The 22,304-nt window shown below is 31.4% G+C and overlaps 1 protein-coding gene across 1 annotated transcript; it reads right to left on the reverse strand.

The window, feature by feature from the left end:
- Nucleotides 1-6,607: 6,607 nt before the first annotated feature.
- Nucleotides 6,608-21,422, reverse strand: LOC129229411 (F-box only protein 33-like). The gene is made up of 3 exons (XM_054863715.1): nt 20,991-21,422; nt 16,217-16,908; nt 6,608-8,269 (listed from the first exon to the last, which is right to left on the reverse strand). The coding sequence occupies exons 1-3, from the start codon at nt 21,401-21,403 to the stop codon at nt 7,983-7,985; spliced, it is 1,392 nt and encodes a 463-aa protein (XP_054719690.1). The 5' UTR covers nt 21,404-21,422; the 3' UTR covers nt 6,608-7,982.
- Nucleotides 21,423-22,304: the final 882 nt, after the last annotated feature.

A 22,304-nucleotide genomic window follows, 5' to 3' on the forward strand; every position in this document is an offset into this window, starting at 1 on the left:
ATTAAAATAAAAACATTTCATTCATGTGGCTTAAGTTTACAAGGAAATCCTTTTTGCAATTTAAAAGCAGAGATCTTTTGTTGGAAAAAAATATTGCATACATGTGTTTTGTTTAACTCTAAAATGTCAAGTTCATTTGCTGAAAGTTACAAGTTTTGTAAAATTTAAAGAACTAAGATTATAGTGTGCAATATTAAGTATATATAATATATTGATATTCGATGTTTTATTTTTTAATGATTTACATGGAAATGCTATAATTTGAAGAGTACGGGAAAAAAACACCTGTCAGTCAGTTTTTTTTTCCTCAAAGAAACTGTTAAGGATACCATCTAGAGGTTGCTAAAACATACTTTTCAAATAGTCCGACATCTTTAGAACAAACTCCGGTAAGTCAGCTGAAATATTTGTTTGAAAATAGGCAGGACTGGGGAAAAATCCCGTCAGTCCAAGCATTCACATGTTTTCTCCTCAAAATTATTTTTTTGGTCTAATGGGGACTGTCCTGTACCCTTCAATTGCAAATATGTTTTTTAAGTGAAGTAAGAAAATGTGTGGTGACTGTAATGTATTGCATTTAATATCATGACTAAGTTTAATTGTAAATTATCCTTTATTGTCAACATAAAATAATGACTATAAATGTAAATCCAATAATATTTCACATGTGTTTTGTAACAACTTTCAAATAAAATATTCTTTATTAAAAATTTAATTCAAACAAGTTTTTTTTTAATTTTTTTGACACCATGAATGCATTAACTAACTAAACACTCCACACTGTAACCTTATAGCCACTAAACATTACTACGTAGTTAGAATAGACATTTTACAAACATTTATGTTTAGCAGAAAAAACGACAAAAATCCTTTGATTCTGCTTCACAAGTGCTGTAGTAAAACTTGGTAATGCAGTTATTAAAGATAAACACACTGAACATCTAGAAGATTCATGATACATGCAAATTGTGTTGAATTGTCAAGATAAATCTTGAAAGTTATGCTGCACATCAAAATTTCAATAATTATTTAAAACATGTTTAATTCTTTAAGCATTCATAACAAATTAATGTATGAATAAGGTTTAAACAGTTGAGCAATATCATATAGTTGGTGTTTGCTATTCTATGCGTTAAAAGGAACATGAATAAAAAATCAACAGAAATATTCCAAATGAAAGATGCATAAAAGCAAAGTGCTGATAAAAGGCTTTACAGTAAAAGTGCTTAGCAATGAAAAGTTGCAAGAACTCTCCAGATGGAAATTGAGAAGAAAAAGGTCTTGAATTCATTTTCAAAGAAAATATTAGGTTTGAGTATGGAATTTCATTATTTTTTTTCCGACAAAATGTTCGAAAATAGGTAATATATCACTCGCTCCTTTCAACAATGTCATGTCTCCAAAAACTTGATTTTTCAGGGTCGCAATTAAAAAATTTAAAGCAAGATACCATGCAGTAAAACTATATTTCACGCCACTTATCGAACTTTTTCTTACGCATAAGATCTTTATCAAGAAAATCGGATGTTTCTTCTCTGTTTCATGAAGTAGTGTAAAAAATTGTTTTAAAAAGTTGTTTAATTTACGACGTTCTTGCACTAAATTTCAAGGATACTATTTGAAGTATCATGTCATTATTGTTACTAATTGTTCTCCTTATAATCCGAGGTAAATGCAAATAGTGCATTCTTGATTAAGAAATAAGAATGAACTGTTTTTGGAATAAATAATACCATCTTTCACTAAATAATACAGGTGTTTCATGCGAAATAGATGAAGCACAACCCAAGATGTGACATTCTTAAAAAGAACCTTCCTAAAAGACTTGAAAATATAAATACGACACTTTTGCTCTTAAACGGTGAAATATTAAGGTATTGAAATGCAGGTTTTGTGCGATATGCCTTTTTTTTGAACTGCCATGAATGTGTAGCATAACTTAAAATCCTAATTTTTGAGATGACGTTTTTGAAAGGAGGGAGCAATGTATAAAATACTGAGAAATAATGATCATTGCTTAAGAAATAAAATTATAGCAAATTCTCACTTTATTTAATTAAATTTATTTTTCATTATTAGAGCAATGAGAAGCTTTCTCTGTAATATATACAAATTTATTAAAAAAGCTTATCTGAATTTTTCAGTTTTCTCAGACTTTAAACATTTACCGATTATTTATCTTTTTCAGTCTCAAACTTTGAAAAGACTGAAATCCATCAAAAACCAGGAAACTTTCACTCCTGGTGCTGATAGCATCAATAAAGCTGGCTGAAAAAAATGCTTGCAAAGCCTTTAAAAATAACATATTGCTTTAATTTGATTATTCTTGCTCTTAAGAGTATATTTACAGAAAACCATACTTTGAATGCAATTGCTGTTTAACATTTTACATGATCTAATGCTTTTTCTTGTAAAAAAAAAAAAAAAGCACAAGGGGAGGGGGGATGAGATAGCATTTAAATTTTTTTTTGAAAGCTATTGATACAACACAATTTGACAGATGTCTCATTGAAGCTGAGAGTACCAACTGTCGGTATATTGTATGTAGTTTTGCCTTAGCTCTGGCTTAAAGATGGTAACTAACTGCTAAATGCAATGAACAAATACTTATCAAGATGAGATTACTTTGCTATCAAAAATGTTCACCTTACAGAGCGAGATAAAAAGATAGTATGCAAGACGAATAAATGGCTTGTTTAGATTTTATTTATTATGAAGCAATAAAATGTTTACTTTTACTTTACTTATTATATAGTATAATAAAAAAGCCAGAATATTCAATGAATCAGAACAATGTTCAAGAATATTTTTCGAAATAAATAAAATCCTTACTCATAAAGAGTAAAAGGAAATTATGAACTCAGGTCAATGTTATACAATTCTTAAGCTTTTCATATTCATTCTTTGAAATCTGAAGAACAAGAAAAAGGAAGAAGACATTGTAAGTTACTTAAGGAATTAAACAGCAATTGCAGAGCAAAACACTAAGTTTGTCTTAACTGCAAGGAAGAATTTTGGCAGAATTCAAACTGGTGCTAGCATGGCACAAATTCAGAAAAAAATGCCTGTTTGGCACATAGATGCATTTTTGGAATATTGGCTAACAATCATCCTACCATGAATATCAAAACAACTTTTCCTGATATACTCATGTAAGAAATAACCACTTACCAGGGAAGAGAGTTTTTAGTCTTTTGACAGATTTTTTGTCTTTTTAAAAAATAGTGATTTAAAAAATATTGAAATAATCAGTAAATGAGTTAAACTGGGAAATTGAGATATTTAAAAATTTTATTTTGTAAATTATGATCATATTTAAGAGAAAACTACTAACTAATGAAAAAAAATTTTTTTTAATTAAATGAAATATAAAAAAAAAATTATTCTTCAGTCTTTGTTCATATTCTTCATTTTTAAGCACATATCACAGAAAATGTTATTTTATTTGATTTTAAGTCTTAAGTGCTATATTCTACTACCCTTTTACTTGACTTAAATACTAAATTTGGAACACCTTTTTATGTCTTAAAAATTTCTGCAACTTTTGGGACTTAAAGTCTTAGGGTTGCCTAATGGCAACAGATAGAATAGGTAAGGTGTCATCAGGGGCGTGCACAGAAATGTTATGGCCCGTCACAAATGCCTTTTCCGGGCCCCCTCCATATTATTTACCCATATATTTCAGCACTAGTTTTTAAAATATTGGGCCCCCTTCAGGCTCGGGCCAACAGGTGTTCCTTCTCTCACCCCCCCCCCCTCCTGTGCATGCCCCTGGGTGTCATAACCTCTAGACCTATGGCTACCAGCTTAACAAATATTGCTTTTATAACAGCAATGGAAACTGCTTCCAGCATATATATTCAAGGCTAGAAAAGAGTTGTTTGCCTCTTTAAATGTTTAAATCAGAAAAATATGCATTAATGCAGGGCTTAAAACTTGCATTAAGTTGAATGTACATCTGAAAATGAGCTTTTTTCTTTTTTTTTTTTTTGAATAAAATGAAGATTAATATACATGTGTAACAAAATATATTGAACTATTTAATTTTGTCGACTTCTTTTTATATTGATTATAAATTAGCATAAATTGGAAAATTAACTTTTGATAACTCGATTTTCTCAAAACACATCTCAATTTATAATTAATTTTAATAATGCTCAGCTACAGTTTCTGTAATTGTTTTATTTGACACCTATGCTTTATTTCTAAATTTTGCATTACCTTGAATACAACTAAGATTCTTTCACTTGATCAAATATTTCCAAGTGGAAAATATTTTATATATAAAATTTCAGAATTAAATCAAACGTTTCTTTTAAGTCTTAGGTTGGTACAAACATGAAGTTTCTTTTGAAATTCAAAGCATCAGCAACCATTTATATACTATGAACGCAATATTAATAGCAAATAGGTAAGAGAAATGCATTTTTGAGAGAAGTTGACATGCGCTATCAAATGCAGAAGACTACATTAATACACGGAAATATTAGGGATGATGTTATCACCTCAAGGCTTTTTTTTTTGATAATATTGAAATCATAACTGGTTTTACTTTTCAATAATTAAAAAGAAATGTGGCTAATTTAAGGTGAGCTTGTAAAAGGAGTCTATAATCAGTCAAAATATAATTTTCTGCATCAGATTTAAATTATATATATAAAACTTCTGCTGGCTTTCATGGCAAAAGAGAATGTTTCACTTCTGATGAAAATTTTTGCTTGAAAAAAGTACTGATATTTAAAAAAAAAAATGATAGTTTAATAACACTTCAATCTTCATTCTCAAACAAATTATGGAAAAAATGCAGTTACCTAAATGTAGTACTTATTCCCCTGAAATATATTTGAAATTGGGTCAGGGAGGGGGGCCTGATTGAAGAGCTTAGAAGTAAAGTGGGATTATTTAAATGCATTCCAATGCCAAATTTGAAATCAAAAATAAAACTATTAATCAAATATTTAAGAAAATTTAACATGCAAAATAATTTTTATATAATTCTTTTAAAATACTAACTCCATGTTAACTTCAGGTTAAAAGAAATATTTTTGATAGTAAATGGCTTGAATGGGATAACTTGTTTTATAGTCAACAAAATGCTTGGAAAGTTGCCTTTTTTTTTGAAAAGGTTTAAACTTTTAAGTATTTAAAAGTTCATACCTAGAGCAAAAGCATTTCTACAGTCTTCAAACCATATTCTGAGTAATGTGTTAACCTTTGAGCATTAGAAAGTTATATTTACAGAGGAAAATCTAAGCCATATTTAAGATGAAACATTTATTATATGAAAGCACATTTAACTAAAATGAGAACATCAAAATACAGACCACACAACTTTTAGAACATCTATGTGAATACTGGAATCAAAGGGTATTAAATGGTGTACTAAATAACTTGATAAAAGAAATACATATATTTTGAACACTTTTGGATCTTTCATGAAATTTGAAAGTTTAGGGAAAACAATCATTTAACATTGAATTATAAATAATTATTCAATCTTTGGCAAAACTACAAACAATCGAAAAATATTTAAACTTGAAATATTATTTTTACATAAACAATATCAAAAAATATAATTGGTCATCCTATAGATACACAAGTCAAATTTTATTATTACGCAAAAATAAAATTTCATCAAACAATCATTTTAAAATTTTGATACTTACATAATCAAATACAATGTTAATTTATATGATAATTTCAAACAAAATACTCAGGAGAAAAAAAAAAAAGATTGGCTTCAAAAAATGACAAAAAATAAAAAGTATCACTGTAAATAGTCAAATCTTTTTTTTCCTATTAAATTTTTTTCAGTATTGCAAGATGTTTTGATCAATGCAAACTTTTTTTAAAGCATAAAAACAAAAGTAAAATATCTTGATTAAATTTAGACAGCAAAATTTATTACATTCAAAGAACTAAATCAAAAAAGACTTTCTAGGATTATATATATTATCTTTTTAAAAGTAATATAAGATGTTTTGATCAATGCAAACTAATTTTAAATAAAAAAAACAAAAACAAATAAAATGTAATTATCTTGATTAAATTCAGGCAGCAAAATTTTTATTGTGATCAAAGAACTAAATCAAAAAATACTTTCAAGGACTATATATAATTACAAAATTTCTCGTACTATGTACTTAAATTCTAGAATAACTGAAAAAGCTTTCCGTAAAGAAAATATCTGCGACAGAAACGTAACATACATAAATATCTGAACAAAGATTGTTTAACATTCAATAATTGGAACATCATTAACACAATGTGATATATATAGTGCTGCATATTTCTCTGTCTACCTCAAAATATATTTATTGCAGCGTGGAAAGAGCTGCCACTGCATCATTTCACAATGGCGACCAGTGAGCAGTTTTGTTGTTAATACTTTATGCATTGCACTTCTAGACCTAGAATACATTTCAATATCACAGCTATCTCAATAAACACAAGGTGTTCAGCGGACTTGTCATACACAGGTGTAAAATCTAGATTACTATCACACACTCACGAGATGTAACAGATTTCTCCAATCTTGATATCACTGTACCCAGATGGAAAAAAACAATAACAACGAGAACGTGATCGTTCCGGTACATGTAAAAGATCTCAAATGTTGTAAATATGTAAATTTTGAGCCTGCAAAAGGGGCCCAATTTTCTTAAATCTCTGTGACATCACAACAAATTATAAGATAAAATAAAAAATACTAGATCTTAAAATAAACATGTATGACAAACAATGCACATTAAAAAATATGTGCCACTGCAGTCCTAAGGGAATTCTCTATACAGATCTTTTTTGGTCACTCTTGGCACAAGAAGACCCAATTAGCTCAGATGTCTGTGCTAAATCACACACCGTCAGCACCATATTGGCATCAATGCTGGGGGAAAGACTTAAGTTATTTGGTTGTAAACACATACCAAAGTTGGCACTTTTAAACCGCCTAGACTCCCCTAACAGTTTACCCTGGAGTCTCCCTGAGTTTGTAAACCGACAATACCCAGATGTCAACAGGAACATCTTAATATATATGGAATGTTAACATTTATATATACAATATATATTTGCAATAGATATAATGCTTTCCCCCTCACTGATGGACTGTTGCCACATAGAAAAGATGGAAATGTGTGCGTATTTAAAAGGATGTAATAAGATGTAATCACAAGTAGTCTACATTTGAGCGCCGAGTTAGCTGTAACTACCACACTCATGGTCCTCAAACAAACCCGCAGGTATCAATTATCGCCATTGCTACTCTTCACCAACATTGATAGTATCTCCTCAAAGCATATTAGATCTGATCAAAAAGGTACCCGAATAAATTAGAGTACTCAAAGTTGGCAGCACCAATAATGTGTTCATCATGAAAAATTCTGTTAATTATTCGACCTTGATTACTGAATGACATTAACTTACTTTTGAAATAACATTTTACAAATAAATTTACTTGACCTTGTTGACAAAGAAATAACCAAAATTAATTACACAAAATTAACATTTAGATTTAAAAACCTTTATGACTTTGAACAATGTGCAAATCCAGCACCAGAAACTAGGAATTTTACTTGAAACAGCTTTTTGATCAGATCTGTTATTTTAGAAAAAAGAAACAAAAAATAAAAGTTTTTCAAAGTGATAAAATATTTAAAATCTAACATCACACTTATTCTTAAAAATACAAGAGGAGAAGAAATATAGAGTATCCTATATGGCTACTATTGTTCCTTGGGTTTAGCCCTTAAAAGACAGGAAGCATATCGGGAAACATTTTTAACACATAAAAACATTGGATGAATCCAGAAGAGTGCTTCAGAAACCATTTAAGTATTACAAAAATATAACCACCCCTTGAAGCACAATTACTGCTTTCTGCAAATTACAACAATGACTAGCTATGAAGAATCCAATTTTCATACAGGGATACAAGTTATACATTTTTCAACTTAAATGATAACAATCATATTATTACAATATTACCACTTCTGATCACCTAACAGCTCATCTAAATATGCCCCATCTGCATCGACGTTAACGTTGCGCACAGCAAGAGGGAGTTCGCTGAGATTCAAAGGACGCCAGGGCTTCTGGAGGCCAAAACTCACTTCCCTCCTCAAGTGCAGCACTGCGTTTTCTGGCGAAAGATGGGTCATGTCCTCGAGTAGAACCGTGGAGATGCAGCAGGCTGGTACAAGCAGATCACTCAGTTGTTCCCCTCGCAGCCTTGAAATTGCGACCAGACTGTCGGCCCCTACTTCGTACCCTTCAGAAAAATAAAAGAAATGCTAAAGATGGCAATTAACTAAATAACATGAAGAGTCAAAGAAATTAACAAAGTAAAATATTAAAACTATCATTTTATAGTCACCTTTATTCAGGAGATTAAAAAAAAAAAAATCAAAAAAGTTGGATTCTTTTGACTTAAATCAAATATTTTTGATTTTTTAAAAAATCAAAAATTTGTAGATATTAATTACTTTACATTTATAAACATAATATATTTCATACACTAGATGAATCCATTCAGCTTACTTTTAAAAGTAAGATAAGTTTTCTAACTATTCAATACATTTTTAAAAATGTATAAATGTGTTATTTATGCTTAGACTAGCTGCGTGCCCAGGCTAGCTAAAAAATGAAAGATGTCCAGTTGATGTTTTTGTAGTACTCTGATATTAGTTTCTAACACGTTAAGGAATAAATAAATGCGCGTAATGCAAGGTTTGCAAAATACCAGTAAAACATATTTTTGGCAAAAACCTCATCCATTTGTGACGGATAAAGATCAAGCATTGTTTGAAAAATTGGACATTTTAAAAAAATAAAAAATAACTGTTAGGAAAATAAAATTCTTTTCTGTGTCCTTTTTTTTTGCTTATTCTATCAATTTCTGTGACTAAAAGTAGTACTCTTGTTTAAAGGAAAACCCCATTATCCAGGGTTCGTACGGGTCATGGAAATCCTGGAAAGTCATGGAAAAAAATAAACAAATTTCAGACCTGGAAAAGTCATGGAAAATTGAAATTTTCATACAAAGTCATGGAAATTTATTTTAGGTCATGGAAAAATGTCCTGAGAAAAGTTAAAGAAACAATATCTAAAAGAGCATTTGAAATCTTGAGTGATTTAACAGTATTGCACATAAAAATTGTTAAAACTGGAAAACTGAACTATCCTGAAAACAAATCTGAATTTTAAAATCTCATTGCATCCACTTCTGTTGTAGCCGCTCGTCTTTTATTTTATTATTATTATTATTATTATTTATTTTTTTGCAATGTTATTTTAGTGCTTCGACATCACTCATTTTGAATTTACCATTATTTTCAATGCCTTTTATATTCTGTAGTAACGAACTTGCACGTTCTTGATTTCGCCCACCCAAAAAAACGCAATTCCATTGCATCAGAGTTCGTTTCCATCATTCGTAAAATCTTAATAATTAAATTTATCAAACTTTATCTTTATTTGTTGAAGTTTTAGAAAATGAAGATCTCTAGTCAGATGATAGATACTGAAATAGGGGAATTCTAATATTCTACCCAACATTCGGCACGCAAAACTAATCCATGCAATTCAAAGCTACTTTCAATAGTCAGGAATCAAACACTATTTTCTAGAATTTCTGAACCTATTAATTTAAACTAATGTATGTATCTGAAAATGTGCAAATAAGTAAACAAATACATTTAAATCAGAAGATTTATTCACTACCTACTGATTTTTTTTTTTAAATTATCTGGTGTAGAAACTAGAAACATGAATTAACTAAAGAATGTGGCTTAGCTTTAAAGAATCAAAATACTGTCAAGTTATGAGGATGATAAATGCACTATTGACATTAAAGGGCAACTTTTGAAGCAAATTTATTGAAACTTTAATTTAATTACTCATTCAACCTTTGTCGCAGTTATTATCATCTTGCCTCTTTATTTAAAAAAAAAAAAAAATGCCTTTAAGCATCATTATATTCTATTCACTGCATTTTTATTTTATTTAAATTTGTATGAAGACGAATAAGAATAGTTTACATGCAATATATCAGACAGTCTGGTTATCACATCCAAAAATATTGCATGTAGCACCAACTTGGGCGGTTTTTTAGGTGTATGCTGATATTTTTTCAATCACAAGTAAGTTATTCGATGAGGTAGTGGCATTCAAGTAGAAGTTCTGCTAGTGCTCATTTCCAAAAATTTGCAAGTTTGATATTAAATAGTACTATTGTCTTCATGTAACAAGGTCATGAAAATTTTTATGAAATCATGAAAAAGTCTTGGAAAAGTCATGGAATTTTTTCATCCAAATCGAGTATGAACTCAAAATCTTCCCACCAAGATTTGTATCAGTGGGAAGTGTTTGCCAAGATTGTCCACATGAAAACAGGAAAATTCATTCTAAATCAGTACTATGCAAACTAATAATAAATTTCATGTAAATCACTCATTTACTTTAGGACGTGAAATAAAACTTAAATGCTTCATTTATTGTATTTGTTTTGATTCCCTAAAGTATTTTAGGTGGAATACTCCCGAAAGAAACACTACTTAATTATTTGACTTGAGAAAAGCCTCAAAAAATCACGCATGAAACAAAGGCAATATGAAACGTTAAATCAGCAATCAAAGGAAAGTTGACATGAGGCACTGAAAAATAATTTGAATGGAGGAAAGCCTTCGAAAATTAGGGATTTTTATGTTGAAATAAAAGCTTCATAATTAATAGTTTTTAATTGATATCTCCGCTAATTATTATCGGAGGAGTATGTTAAAAAGCCAAACATAAAGACGGGAAGATTACGAATCCATTGATACCTGGTTTGATGGCCAGTTCACTGTCGTTCAGGAGAAGAAGCTTAGACATAGATACACAGGTACATACGCTCAGTTTTTAATTGTATAAGAGATAAGGTAAGATTCCATCATCATGTATGTTTTTAGTTAAAATATGTTGAACAATTACTTTTCTTAACTTATTTAGTCATGGTGCGTAAGAAAAACTGCAAATTTTTATTTGTTCTGAACTTATTTTGTAGTAAAAGCCATATTGCAAGAGTCAGAAATTCTGTTACACAACAGAAAGAGTTATCCATATAGTTCTGCCAGTAGAAGTTAAGATTGTATAACACAGTATAAGTTAAATTTAGAGCAGCACATTTTAAAAATGCAAATTTCATTTATAAAAATTAATCAACTGATTTTAATTAATGATTTTGTTAAAAAATCACTTAATTCAAATCAATTGATTTAAATCAAGGAACCCTGCCTTTATTGAACTAAAATGCCAATAAATTCAGATAACGTACAGTATTTAAACTAATGTTCAGTGTTCGAAATTATTGGTGGTCCGCTGATTCCTGATAAGTGAAAGCTGTTGTAGACCAATGTGAAATAGTAGTCCACGAGATCAGTGATCGATCGTCTCCGAAGACTTACATTTTTACATTTACAATAATTTTAAGATTTTACATTTAGGCAGGGTTCAAAAATATCATGATATTTTCCAAAATACCAAACATATCCAATATTTGTTTATGCTAATTGAAAATATCGGATATATATCCAAAGTCTTCAAAATAGTAAATGTATCCTCAAATCACTCTTTATTTTCTCATATTTTAACAACAGTATGTAGACTTAAAATTAAGGATTCCTTCATTTTTTTATCTTACATTTCATAATACATTTTTATTAGAGTTGTACCGAGTACTCGGTAACTACTCGGTACTCGGCCTACTCGGCCAAATTTTGATCAGATACTCGGCCAATACCGAGTAGTTGCAAAAAATTGAATATTGTCCAAGACAGATATTAAAATTTATAAAAAAACACAATCACATATAATATTCTGCAATCATTTACAATTTAAATTTAAATTTTGAGAATAATGAAGTTTGTAATGCTTCAAGGGAATAAATCTTTATTTTAATGTCCCCAAAGTTAATAAAACTTATTTATTAAAAATTGTGCAAAAAAGTAAGTATAGAAAATATGGAATTTTTATATTAAAAATGTATTTTTGCTACAAACAAAAATTAGTTATAAGAAATATAAAAATACCTTTGCTTAAAAAATAAAAGGAAATAAAACAACGTTAAAAGCACAGTGCACACGTGTTTTGGCATTACAAGTAATTCCTTTTTCAATGCACAAAATGTGAGCTCGTTTAAAGGCATCCGACAAAAATCGGATTCTTTTGTCGAATGTCTTTAGTCTTTAGCTAACATTTTATGCACTGAAAAAGACGTTCCTTGTAACGCAGAAACACGTGTCTGCAGCGTTCCTGCACATTTGTTTTATTTGCTTTTAAAAATTATTTATTTTTGGCGGACAAGAACTATAATAGATTGGTACAATTTGTTTTAATTCCAACTTGATTAATCATACCTTTTATATTTATTTTTAATTTAAAAAATAATTTTTTTGTAAAATTTTTGTCAAATATATAGATATATATATAAATATAAACAATTTTTTAAAATAATGCATGATTAAATTTCAGCAGGAATTTAGTTTTAAAAACTATTATATGGACATGGAGGTCTATACAACTATTCCAATAAGTTCAAAATTCATCACATGTGTATCGGTGGTTCTTCTTAAAACATAATTGGTACTTGGTAACTCGGCCGAGTAGTGAAAGGCCGAGTACTCGGTAACTCGGTACTCGGCCGAGTAATGAAAGGCCGAGTACTCGGTACTCGGCCAAAGTGCTACTCGGTACGTCTCTAATTTTTATCAATTTTAATGGAATTAATTTAGCAATAGCTGTTTTACTTATTTTTCTTCTGTTAGTTACTTTTGCACAATGATTCAGAAATAAATAATATGCATTAGTCGGTGCCGTCATGAGACATTTTCTTTATTTCCGAGCAACGTTTAATATTTAATTAATCACTTTTAATATGAATAGAAGTTGTTATATTACTAATAATTTTATGAATATAAAACACAAGTAAAGAATAAATACTATATTTCTTTGTTGTATTAATAATGTATTAATACATCATAAAAATATAGTAAATAACTTTAGTTATTTTTAATAATAACTTAACAATATTAATCTACTTTTTGTATTGAAAACACCATAGTTGAAAAAATAAATATAAAAAATATCAAAATATATTTTCAAAATAAATATCGGATATATATCGACCAATATATCTCAGTGAGCAGGGTAAATCTTTCTTGTATGCACTATTAGTTTTCAGTTTAGTTTTTAAACTTTGGATTAAAACCAATTAGCTACATTATGCAGATTTTATGAAAAACAAAACAGATTTAAATAAAATATGATTAAATTTATGTAAAAGCATACTTTATCTGCATTCTGTGTTAGGGGACAGTCATACAGTATGCAGACAAGTACATCTTCATCCTTACTGGTTCCCAGAACCAGTTACTTTTTTAATGGATTTCTTACACTGTTGTTAGTGAGACCACTTTCATTAGCATTTTTCAATCTTTGAAACATAAACATATCAAACATAAATAACTTTTGCAGTGATACATCTTTTATTCCTACATTTTTGATTTTAAGCTAAGTCACAAAAACCTTTTTAACAGAAAACTTCATAAAATTAATTTCTACAAGGAAAAACTAGATGAACTCAGGCAAACAAATGATGAGACATTTCCCATGTCTCCCTTTAATACCCAAGATTGAATAATTCGTATGATTTTGAACTACCCCTTTTTTTAAGCATTGAAGAGGACATGATTACAAAGTTGCCCCTCCTGCCAAAAATGGTTGGTGGAGGAAATCAAGCACAGGAATATTTCAGATTTGATAACTTAATATTAAGTATAATCTCTTTATAGTAAATAAAAGGAAGGTTTCAAAGAAATTCTGGAAGGAAGTCTGTGGCGAACCAACGTCCAGGAGACCCCATAACACCTAAAGCCTTGAAAGTTTATACAAATTACTTTGAGCCCCGGGGTGTGCACCTCGGGTTTTATTTTTTTAAATTCAAATTCGTTTTCAAGCAATTCATTTTTTAAGATCAAATTTCGCGCAAATTGCCTATTAAAGGGGTGAAAAAAATTACTTTCACGTTTTAATATTATATATCGTTGGAAAGGGTAGAATTTTCTGCGCTCAATGCAACTTGTTTCAATGCCTTAACTTAAATACGGCAGGAGTTATTTGCATTTTTCGCTCGAACTATTTTAGGCTATGCTAAAATTTAGGCACTACTTTCTTCATTTAATCTATCAGTAAAAAGCAAAGGAATTGTCCCCCAGTTTTCTTTTTGACACCACTGGAAAGAGCAGCTTTTTTTACTCCAGATCTAACTCGACCTATGGTCGAAAAACTGAGCTTCTATCTGCAAAGGAAAAAAAAGTTACAAGCTGTCAAAAATCAAGTCCGAATAATCTCATCTTCATTAAAATTATTGATGTTTCATGTGGCGTTGCCATAGTTACGTCTTTTCGATTTGCATGTTTCTTCTTTCTTATTCAAACTTTAAGGGTTTCGATTTTAAAGGAAAATCTCCGGCTTAACTCAATTCAAACCCCGAGCTAAATAACAAAATATGATACTAGAGACCACGAATATGAAAGCGACTTTTCAAACATACAAAACTGCAGTTTTTCAATGCTCATGAGCCCTTAGTCCTTACGGCTCTGCAAGTTATTTTGAAACTCGGGGAAAGGGTGCCTTTTGATCCAAAGGGAGCTAATAATGCATTATTGATCTGTTTCTTTCTAATTAACGATTTAAATCTTTGCAAATCGAATGAGACTGGCAGAGCCCCCTAGTATGAAATAAAATAGATTTTATCAATATTCATTAATCTTTATTACATAAGTGATACACTGTCTAGTATGTCATTTTTCATTCAATTTTTGAAGATTGTGCACATATTTTAACTTCTAAAAGCGTGTCCTACAGGAGAGGTTCCCAAACTGGGGCACGTGACACCCTTGGAAGCCGCAAGAAGAGAGAGGGGTGCGACAAAGTGGCCCATATCAATATATATGGACATATTAAAAATAGGCAAGGGTGCCATAAGAAAATTCTGATTTTTCAGTGGTGCCCAGAAGGGGTCATGGCACAAACTGCACTATTGAAATTTTAGGCAGGGATCGCACTAAGGATTTTGAATCGTTCGCCAGTAAATTAGCCAAATTTTTAAAGTGTTAGCCAAATTTCCAAAGTCTTAGTCCAAGACTTAACTTTTACTTATTTTAATGTATTTTTGTCTGCAGAAATATTTAATCAGAGAGTGAAGTATAACTTAATTTTTGACAATTTTTTGAGGATAAGGGTATATCCAGGAATTTTTGTCCATTTTTAGGAATTTTGTGAGAAAAAAAATGCAAATTAAATTGTTTTTCCACAAATCATATGTAATTTTTCAATGGAAAAATGGCTAAAAAGAACTTAAAGTAATATTTATCATTCTTAAAAATATTTGAGAGTAGAAATAAAAGCATTTAATAAAGAAAAGAGTGCATTCCAATCTTACTCCGATGTTTCAGACATCGAACCAATGAAACTAATGTGCCATTCAACAAGGCATCCCGCCAACAATTTCTACTCGGTAGCAACGAGGCGCACTCGATATCCGATCAGCAAGAGGCAAATGTCATCCTTCCACCGATCTGATGGACGGTAGCGCTCCGATCCGATACGTGCATGCGCGCACCTCATTCTGCTCGGAGTGGTCTGAGGATAAAACAACTTTCAATGATTGCTAGTCTGGGAGTTTTGTGAAAGGTTCGTTTTGTTTTTAGGGGTCAGAATTTTGCAAAGGGTCCGTTTTTAGGGGCCCGAATTTTGTGAATGGATCTAATTTTTATCTAGATTGACATTTGAAGGGCGATTTTTTTCCCTTCTGTGTATATTTTACAGAATTTTCTGTTCGCCAATAAATTCGCCAAATTCGATTTTTCCCCCGCCGAATTTACGATTTTATCGCATTGGCGAATGCTTAACGCGGTCCCTGTTAGGGGTATTTTTTCTTCTTTTAGGGGCTCTTGCTTTTTTGGGGGGGGGGGGGGGAGGGGGGCTTTGCAATATTTAAGGGAGTGCACCCTTGCTCTTGGGGGGGGGGGAGTACACCTGGATTCTTCAAAAGATACGGTGAGAGGGAAAGTTTGGGGCACCTCTGTCCTATGAGCAAAAAAGCATACACATAATATTTAAAAAAAAAGATCATGGGAAAATGAAGTATTAAAACAAAATAGCAAAAGTAGTTATTTACCTATAATTTTAATGTAGGACAGCTTCTTACATCTCCAAGCCAACATAATCAAAGGATCAATATTGCTGGAAGGGAATACCGAGGCTGGCGTGGAATCTTCATCCAATTCATCCACCAAAACAAACGATTTGAGGGAGCCTTTGCTGATGAATGCCAGGCGAGTGATGACATCTTCATTAAAACCAGAGGAAAAGAAGGCTCGGAAGTGAACCAGTGGCATTTCATGCTTCAAAATCGCTAGGATGTATTCAGGACTATTATGAAAATGCAGCATGTTGATGGTGACCTCTAGTTTAGGACTGTGGCAGCTTATTTGTTTCCAGGCTTCAGAACTGATTTCGTTAAGCCTAAAAGGCAGAGAATGGACATGTATGATCAGACGGTTGAGTGGTCTGTGATGAGGCTTGGAGAGGACTATCAGAAGATCATCGCTCATGTAATCGTAATCGATGCTCAAAGACTCGAGGTTCCGGAAACTTTCGAAGAGTGTGCTGCTGATATCGTAGACAAAATAATTACCGGGAACTTCTTTGACACTTGACAGATGGAGAGATCGGATAGAATTCGACTGATGCTGGGCTAGTGGTTTTAGAAAATATTCAGATGAATCCAGCAGTTCTTCGATGCATCCAAACGATAAATGTTCGAGTCGACGAGCTTTTTTGATGATTGTGACCAGAAACTTAATGTACCTGAAATAATCACATTAATAACTATGTTTTACAAATAAAATAGACATTTCACATTTAGTTAACAAACTACTACAGTTGGCAAACAAAAACTCTGATCTATGGATTTATCAAAGCAATAAATAATTGGCCTATTGAGCTTATGTGCAAAACATCCAAGTCCACCTTTTCTGGCCAAGTCAAGTATACTACAGAGCAGCAAACTTCTTCTATTTAAGGCACTTTTTAAAAAATTAAAATTTTTTCATGGCACATATTTCACCTTTAATAACATGAACACTTAGCTGAACCATTCCTCTCTCCATTCGGCACAAACTTGGGACCTCTGCTAAAGAAGATTGATATACAGTGCCCGCCGCTTATTAGAATCACATTCGTTCTGAGGACATTTGATTTTATAAAGCGGCTGATTTTATAAACCGGCACTCATGCACTAAAAAAATAAAAGGTTTTTAAGTATAAACACTCTAAAAAAGAAATAAATTACGATTAGTAGTATTTTATTTTTAGTCTAGTTGTATTGTATTATTTTAGTTCAGTTGCAAAATACAGTTGATATTTTAACTTACATAAGGTACATTTTAAAAATTTCTCAAGGGTCTTAAAATATTGACTTATTGTAGTTTGAATAAGAGAATTTGAAAGTAAAGATTGAGAAATCCCTAATTTAATTGCAAGCATCACAATGACTACATTTAGGAATCTGTCATATTAATTAAAAATTTCGAATTAATCTTTCACACTCGAGTCGTCACGGCTTGCTAGCTAACAATTTTAACTCAATTGTAAAAATGAACTGTCAACTCCTGTAGATAGCTAAATGAGCACGAACTGATTGACTCAGTGGTGAATGAGCAGGGCTGCATGTCGAAACAGTTCTGCGAAGTGGAAACAGGCAGCACTAAATAAATATATGGCTCTGAAACAATTCTCTCGAGACTGCTTCATTCTTCTTTTTTTTTTTCATTCAACTCCCCCTCCCCCCCCCCCCCAAAACATACAACCTTCACCTTTTTTTTCTTCGTTTTTGTTTGTGGAAATTGTTATTTTATTAGTGCTGCAATGTTTTAAATCCTTGAAAGAAAAAATAAAATCCTGGTTCTATTCAGAGAAGAATTAACATATGCTCTCCAAAATTTTGATTTTATAAATTGGCGAGGATGATTTTATTAACGGATAAACCTAACATGTTTTGATATAGAAATGATTATGTTCTTCCAGATTTGATTATATAAAGCGGCTGATTTTATAATCCAGTGATTTTATTAGTGGCGGGCACTGCATCATGATTACACCGAAAAAAAATTAGCAGTTTTATTACTTAATTTATACAACACTGAACCCTGTATTTGGAATCCTGAAAACCCAGGAAAACCAGCCAATGTTTTGCCTGAATATCTTTGTTAATACTGCATTCACTAGCGCATAATTCAAGATGTTAAATTTTGTTGCTTTACAATTTTTCTTTAATCTTATGATGCATTACATCAACCTTACTTCCAAACTCATTTAAATGTAACACAGTAACCAAAAAAAAAAAAACCTCAATGTTTAGTAATTTCTATACATAAAGCCAATTTTTACCACTTAACATTAACTGTTAATTTATTTTTATAATATGCAGTCAAAAAAAAAAAAAAAAAAAAAAAGAAAAAATTACATTACCAAATTTTTTAAAACCAAATATTGGGTTTGAATTTTAACCAAACATTCGTTATCGGTGCATCTCTAGTAGTATTTAGCTTTAGAAACATTTATTTACTAGAAAGTCGTCCGTGAAGGTATGACGGGTAAAAATTGCTTCTACATTTGAACAAAATCATTGCCTGTTTGGTGCTATTTTGATACAGTCAAGTCTCGAAAATCCAAGGTAATTGGGGCTCACCCCACCTCGGATTACTGAAAACTCGGATTATCCGAAAAATTCTATGGACTACATGAGGATATGTGCTGTTTACTTCCTTACGCTTTGAAAAAGAAATATTGTCCCCTCTAAAAATTTATCACTCAAATACCAATATAAACTTATGTTTTACTTAACCCTAAACAAGTTTTGATTAGTTTTTTTCTTGATATCTGCAGGTACTTGTGTGTAAACTTGTCGGCAACCAAAAACTGCCCTTTGATTGTCCTCGAATAAGTTTTGTCATGACATTTGTTTCTATGTGTGAGTGTACATGTGTACCTCACATAATACAAAACCTTAGTCATAGTAGGATAAAATTTCGTATATACGCTTGGTACAGCATCAAGTTTTGCAGTTCCCCTTTAAATTGCAATCGGATATTCCAAAAAAACTGTTCGTTCTTCCTTTGAGGCAAAACAATGTTTTAATTTCAAGTTATTTTTTGTGTCAACCTACTTCCTACTTTCTCGAAGGCATTTCTTAATTCATCTATAATAGTCAAAAATATTTCATGTCACTTGGCAAGTGTTATTGACATAAACCTTTCAATTTCTTTTTGTATATTGTTAAGGAAGTTCTATGTAGCAAAATATTTCAATTTTCTGATTAAAACATTTTTGTCTATAAAGAGTATACATTAAAAATATCAACATAGTACCTCGGATTTAGCAGAATTTTGGACTTTTGAGACTCGGATTTTCGAGATCCTACTGTATTTGAAATTTTAACCTGAACTCCAGCGGATTAACCCTAAATTCCAGTAGGTGACGTTCATAGCTAACTGCTTTTTCATTTCTTATCAATCTCCTGAAATGAGTCTTGCCAGTAAAACAGTTAAGTTACCAGATTGAGTTCAGCCTTGTCACAAAGCTCTTCCCTGCATATTAAACATTACCGAAACCTATTCATTATTTGATCTTTAAAATTTTTAAAAGGAAAAGTAAAAACACAGCACTGATTGAATTATCATTATAATCATGACTAAAAAATCGCCCATCAAGATATAACTGGTGAAAATTGCTTCTACATTTGAACGAAGCAATTGCCTGTTTGATGATAATTTGATGGTTGAAATTTTAACCCTAACTCCAGGGGATGAACCCTAAATTACTATGGTAGATAACGTTACTTTTCAACCACTTCCCCTAAAATGACTGTCTTACCACCAAAACAGTTAAGTTGCCGGATCGAGTTCAACTTTGTCACAATAAAGCCTTTCTCTGCATGTTAAACATTACCAAAACATATTATCACATTTTCATGCCATGGTGCCAGTTTCATTATTGAAACATGCGGGTTACTCGATCATCAGCTATTATTTATATGAGGATTTACTTTTATATGGTTCTTTCTATTAATATTTCCAAACTTATAAGCATTTATGTACTGTTTTATTATTTTGAAATCCCAATATTTGTTACAATTGGAGTTTTATAAACAATTGGCATCTTTTTTTAGCCATACAGAAAACCAGGAATTTCAGATATCTGGGATTGCGCTGGTACAGGGTATTCTGGAAATTTGGTTCTTACTCTGCTTATTTGTTTTACTCTATTTAAAATCATTTCTGAAGCTCAAAATAGAAGATACTTTTCATTTTGAATTCTTATAAAATAGCGGGGAATTTTTATCACATGATACATGCCATATTGACTGGAAATTTTCCATTGCTGAAATTGTAGAGTCAGTTTTTCTCTTTTTATGCGTTAATTTTACATTATTTTGGAACTTTTACGGCTCTTCAATGGATTAATTATATTTACTTGGCAGATTATTTAACTTTTTTTACAGCTTATTTTATTTATTTGGTACATTAGTTTTCCCCTGAATGTAATTTGCAATATTGTTTAATGGTTTGTTTCGCCTAAAAAAATACAACTTTAATTTTAAATTTCAGCAAAATTCTTTTTTGCAACGTTTGGTAGCTTTGTTTGAACTAGTTTCTAGATTAAGCTTGAAAACGAGCCAAGTGTTCCACGTATGATAATTTCATCCCAAAATTGACTCAAAATCTTATTCATTGGGCACGAAGTTTCGGTTTCTAGTTTCTGACTTTGACAACTCGTTACCCAATTCTATTCATCACAATACAACATTATTCAGATTCAGAATACATTTATGTATTTACAAACGATAATATTCTTAGTTTTAAAAGCAAAAATGAATTGAGAATACTTACTGGTCCAGGGAAAGAGTATCTTCATAGTCAGACCACTCCAGACGAGAGCTTCGAGGTTTTATGGACAATGCCCGCAAATTACGGTTGAAAGTAAGAACTCTTAAAATATTTTTGCACAGCCGAACATCTTTTGGGTTCAACGAGTTTACCTCAATCACAGCTTCCCTGACAAATTTGCCGCACTGCTTGGCTAGAAACCTGGCCCCATCAATTTTATGATTGACTGTCTTTATATCACAGCTGTTTAATTGGAATACGACTTTACGCCATAGTTGTGGATGGAAAAGATGATTTCTCCAAGCTTTACATACCGAAGCTGCATTTAGTCTGTCTTTTAAGCTTAAAAATGAAAATATTTCAACAATAATTATGCTAGGTAAATTGCTCCATAATCCACTGCTCTTACCTGCCATTACTTTTCTTCAGCTGCGCGTACGTTGCCAAGTTGTCAAAAGTAACTTCCTGTCACCAAAACATTCGCGCTTGGCCTTTTGGGAATGGTTCTAGAGTGAAGATTTTAGTGGAGTGCTTAATAAGGATTCTATTCACGTGACGTCACTGCAGACCTAACGAATGGACCTGCGATTCACCAGAGTGCAACACCTGCGGCTTATATAAATGCTTTTTTCTTATTCAAAAAGACGTCTTTTGAAAGTTTCTATCTTAGAAATGTTGCAAACGAAAGAGGAACAAATTATTTGGAGCAAAATCATTTTTTTCAAAAGTGTTTTTATCAAAAATTAAAAAGTCCTCGGCTGGAAATGACTGAGCTGGCGGTGTATTTCTGCTTTAGTCCTGGCTAATGGGCGGTAATTTACTGAATAGGCCTGCTTGGTTGGTTCTGTTGGGTTTTTCGTCACAAGAGTCTTGATAGACTATGCTGGGGTAAACGATTATCAGGGAGTAGAAAAAAAGTGCCAAAAGAGTGAAAGTATTTTGGGAGAAAAGGGCGTAAAAACTTATAAAATTTTGAAAAGCATTGCCGAAATAACCACATAACGATGTTTTAAATTTTGAATTAAAAACCAAAAGTAAAACTGAGAAATAATTTGGGTAACGACGTAAACATTTTCAACAAAACAACGACGAAACGAAAATAAGGACGGCCCGGTTTTGTGTACATGCAGATCCTGCAATATGCCGGGGGGGGGGGCATACCCATGAAGTGCCCAACCTCCCAAGTAATTAAAAATAATAATAATAATTTGAATTCTGGCATTTTGGATTCAAATTATGTGTTTCGCAATCACGAGTTGCGACAGGACCCTACTCATTAGGGTATTGTTTTTAGAAATGGCTTCTGTCACCCCAAGC

The sequence above is a fragment of the Uloborus diversus genome, chromosome 9 (assembly GCF_026930045.1).
Source record: "Uloborus diversus isolate 005 chromosome 9, Udiv.v.3.1, whole genome shotgun sequence".
NCBI lineage: Eukaryota > Metazoa > Arthropoda > Arachnida > Araneae > Uloboridae > Uloborus > Uloborus diversus.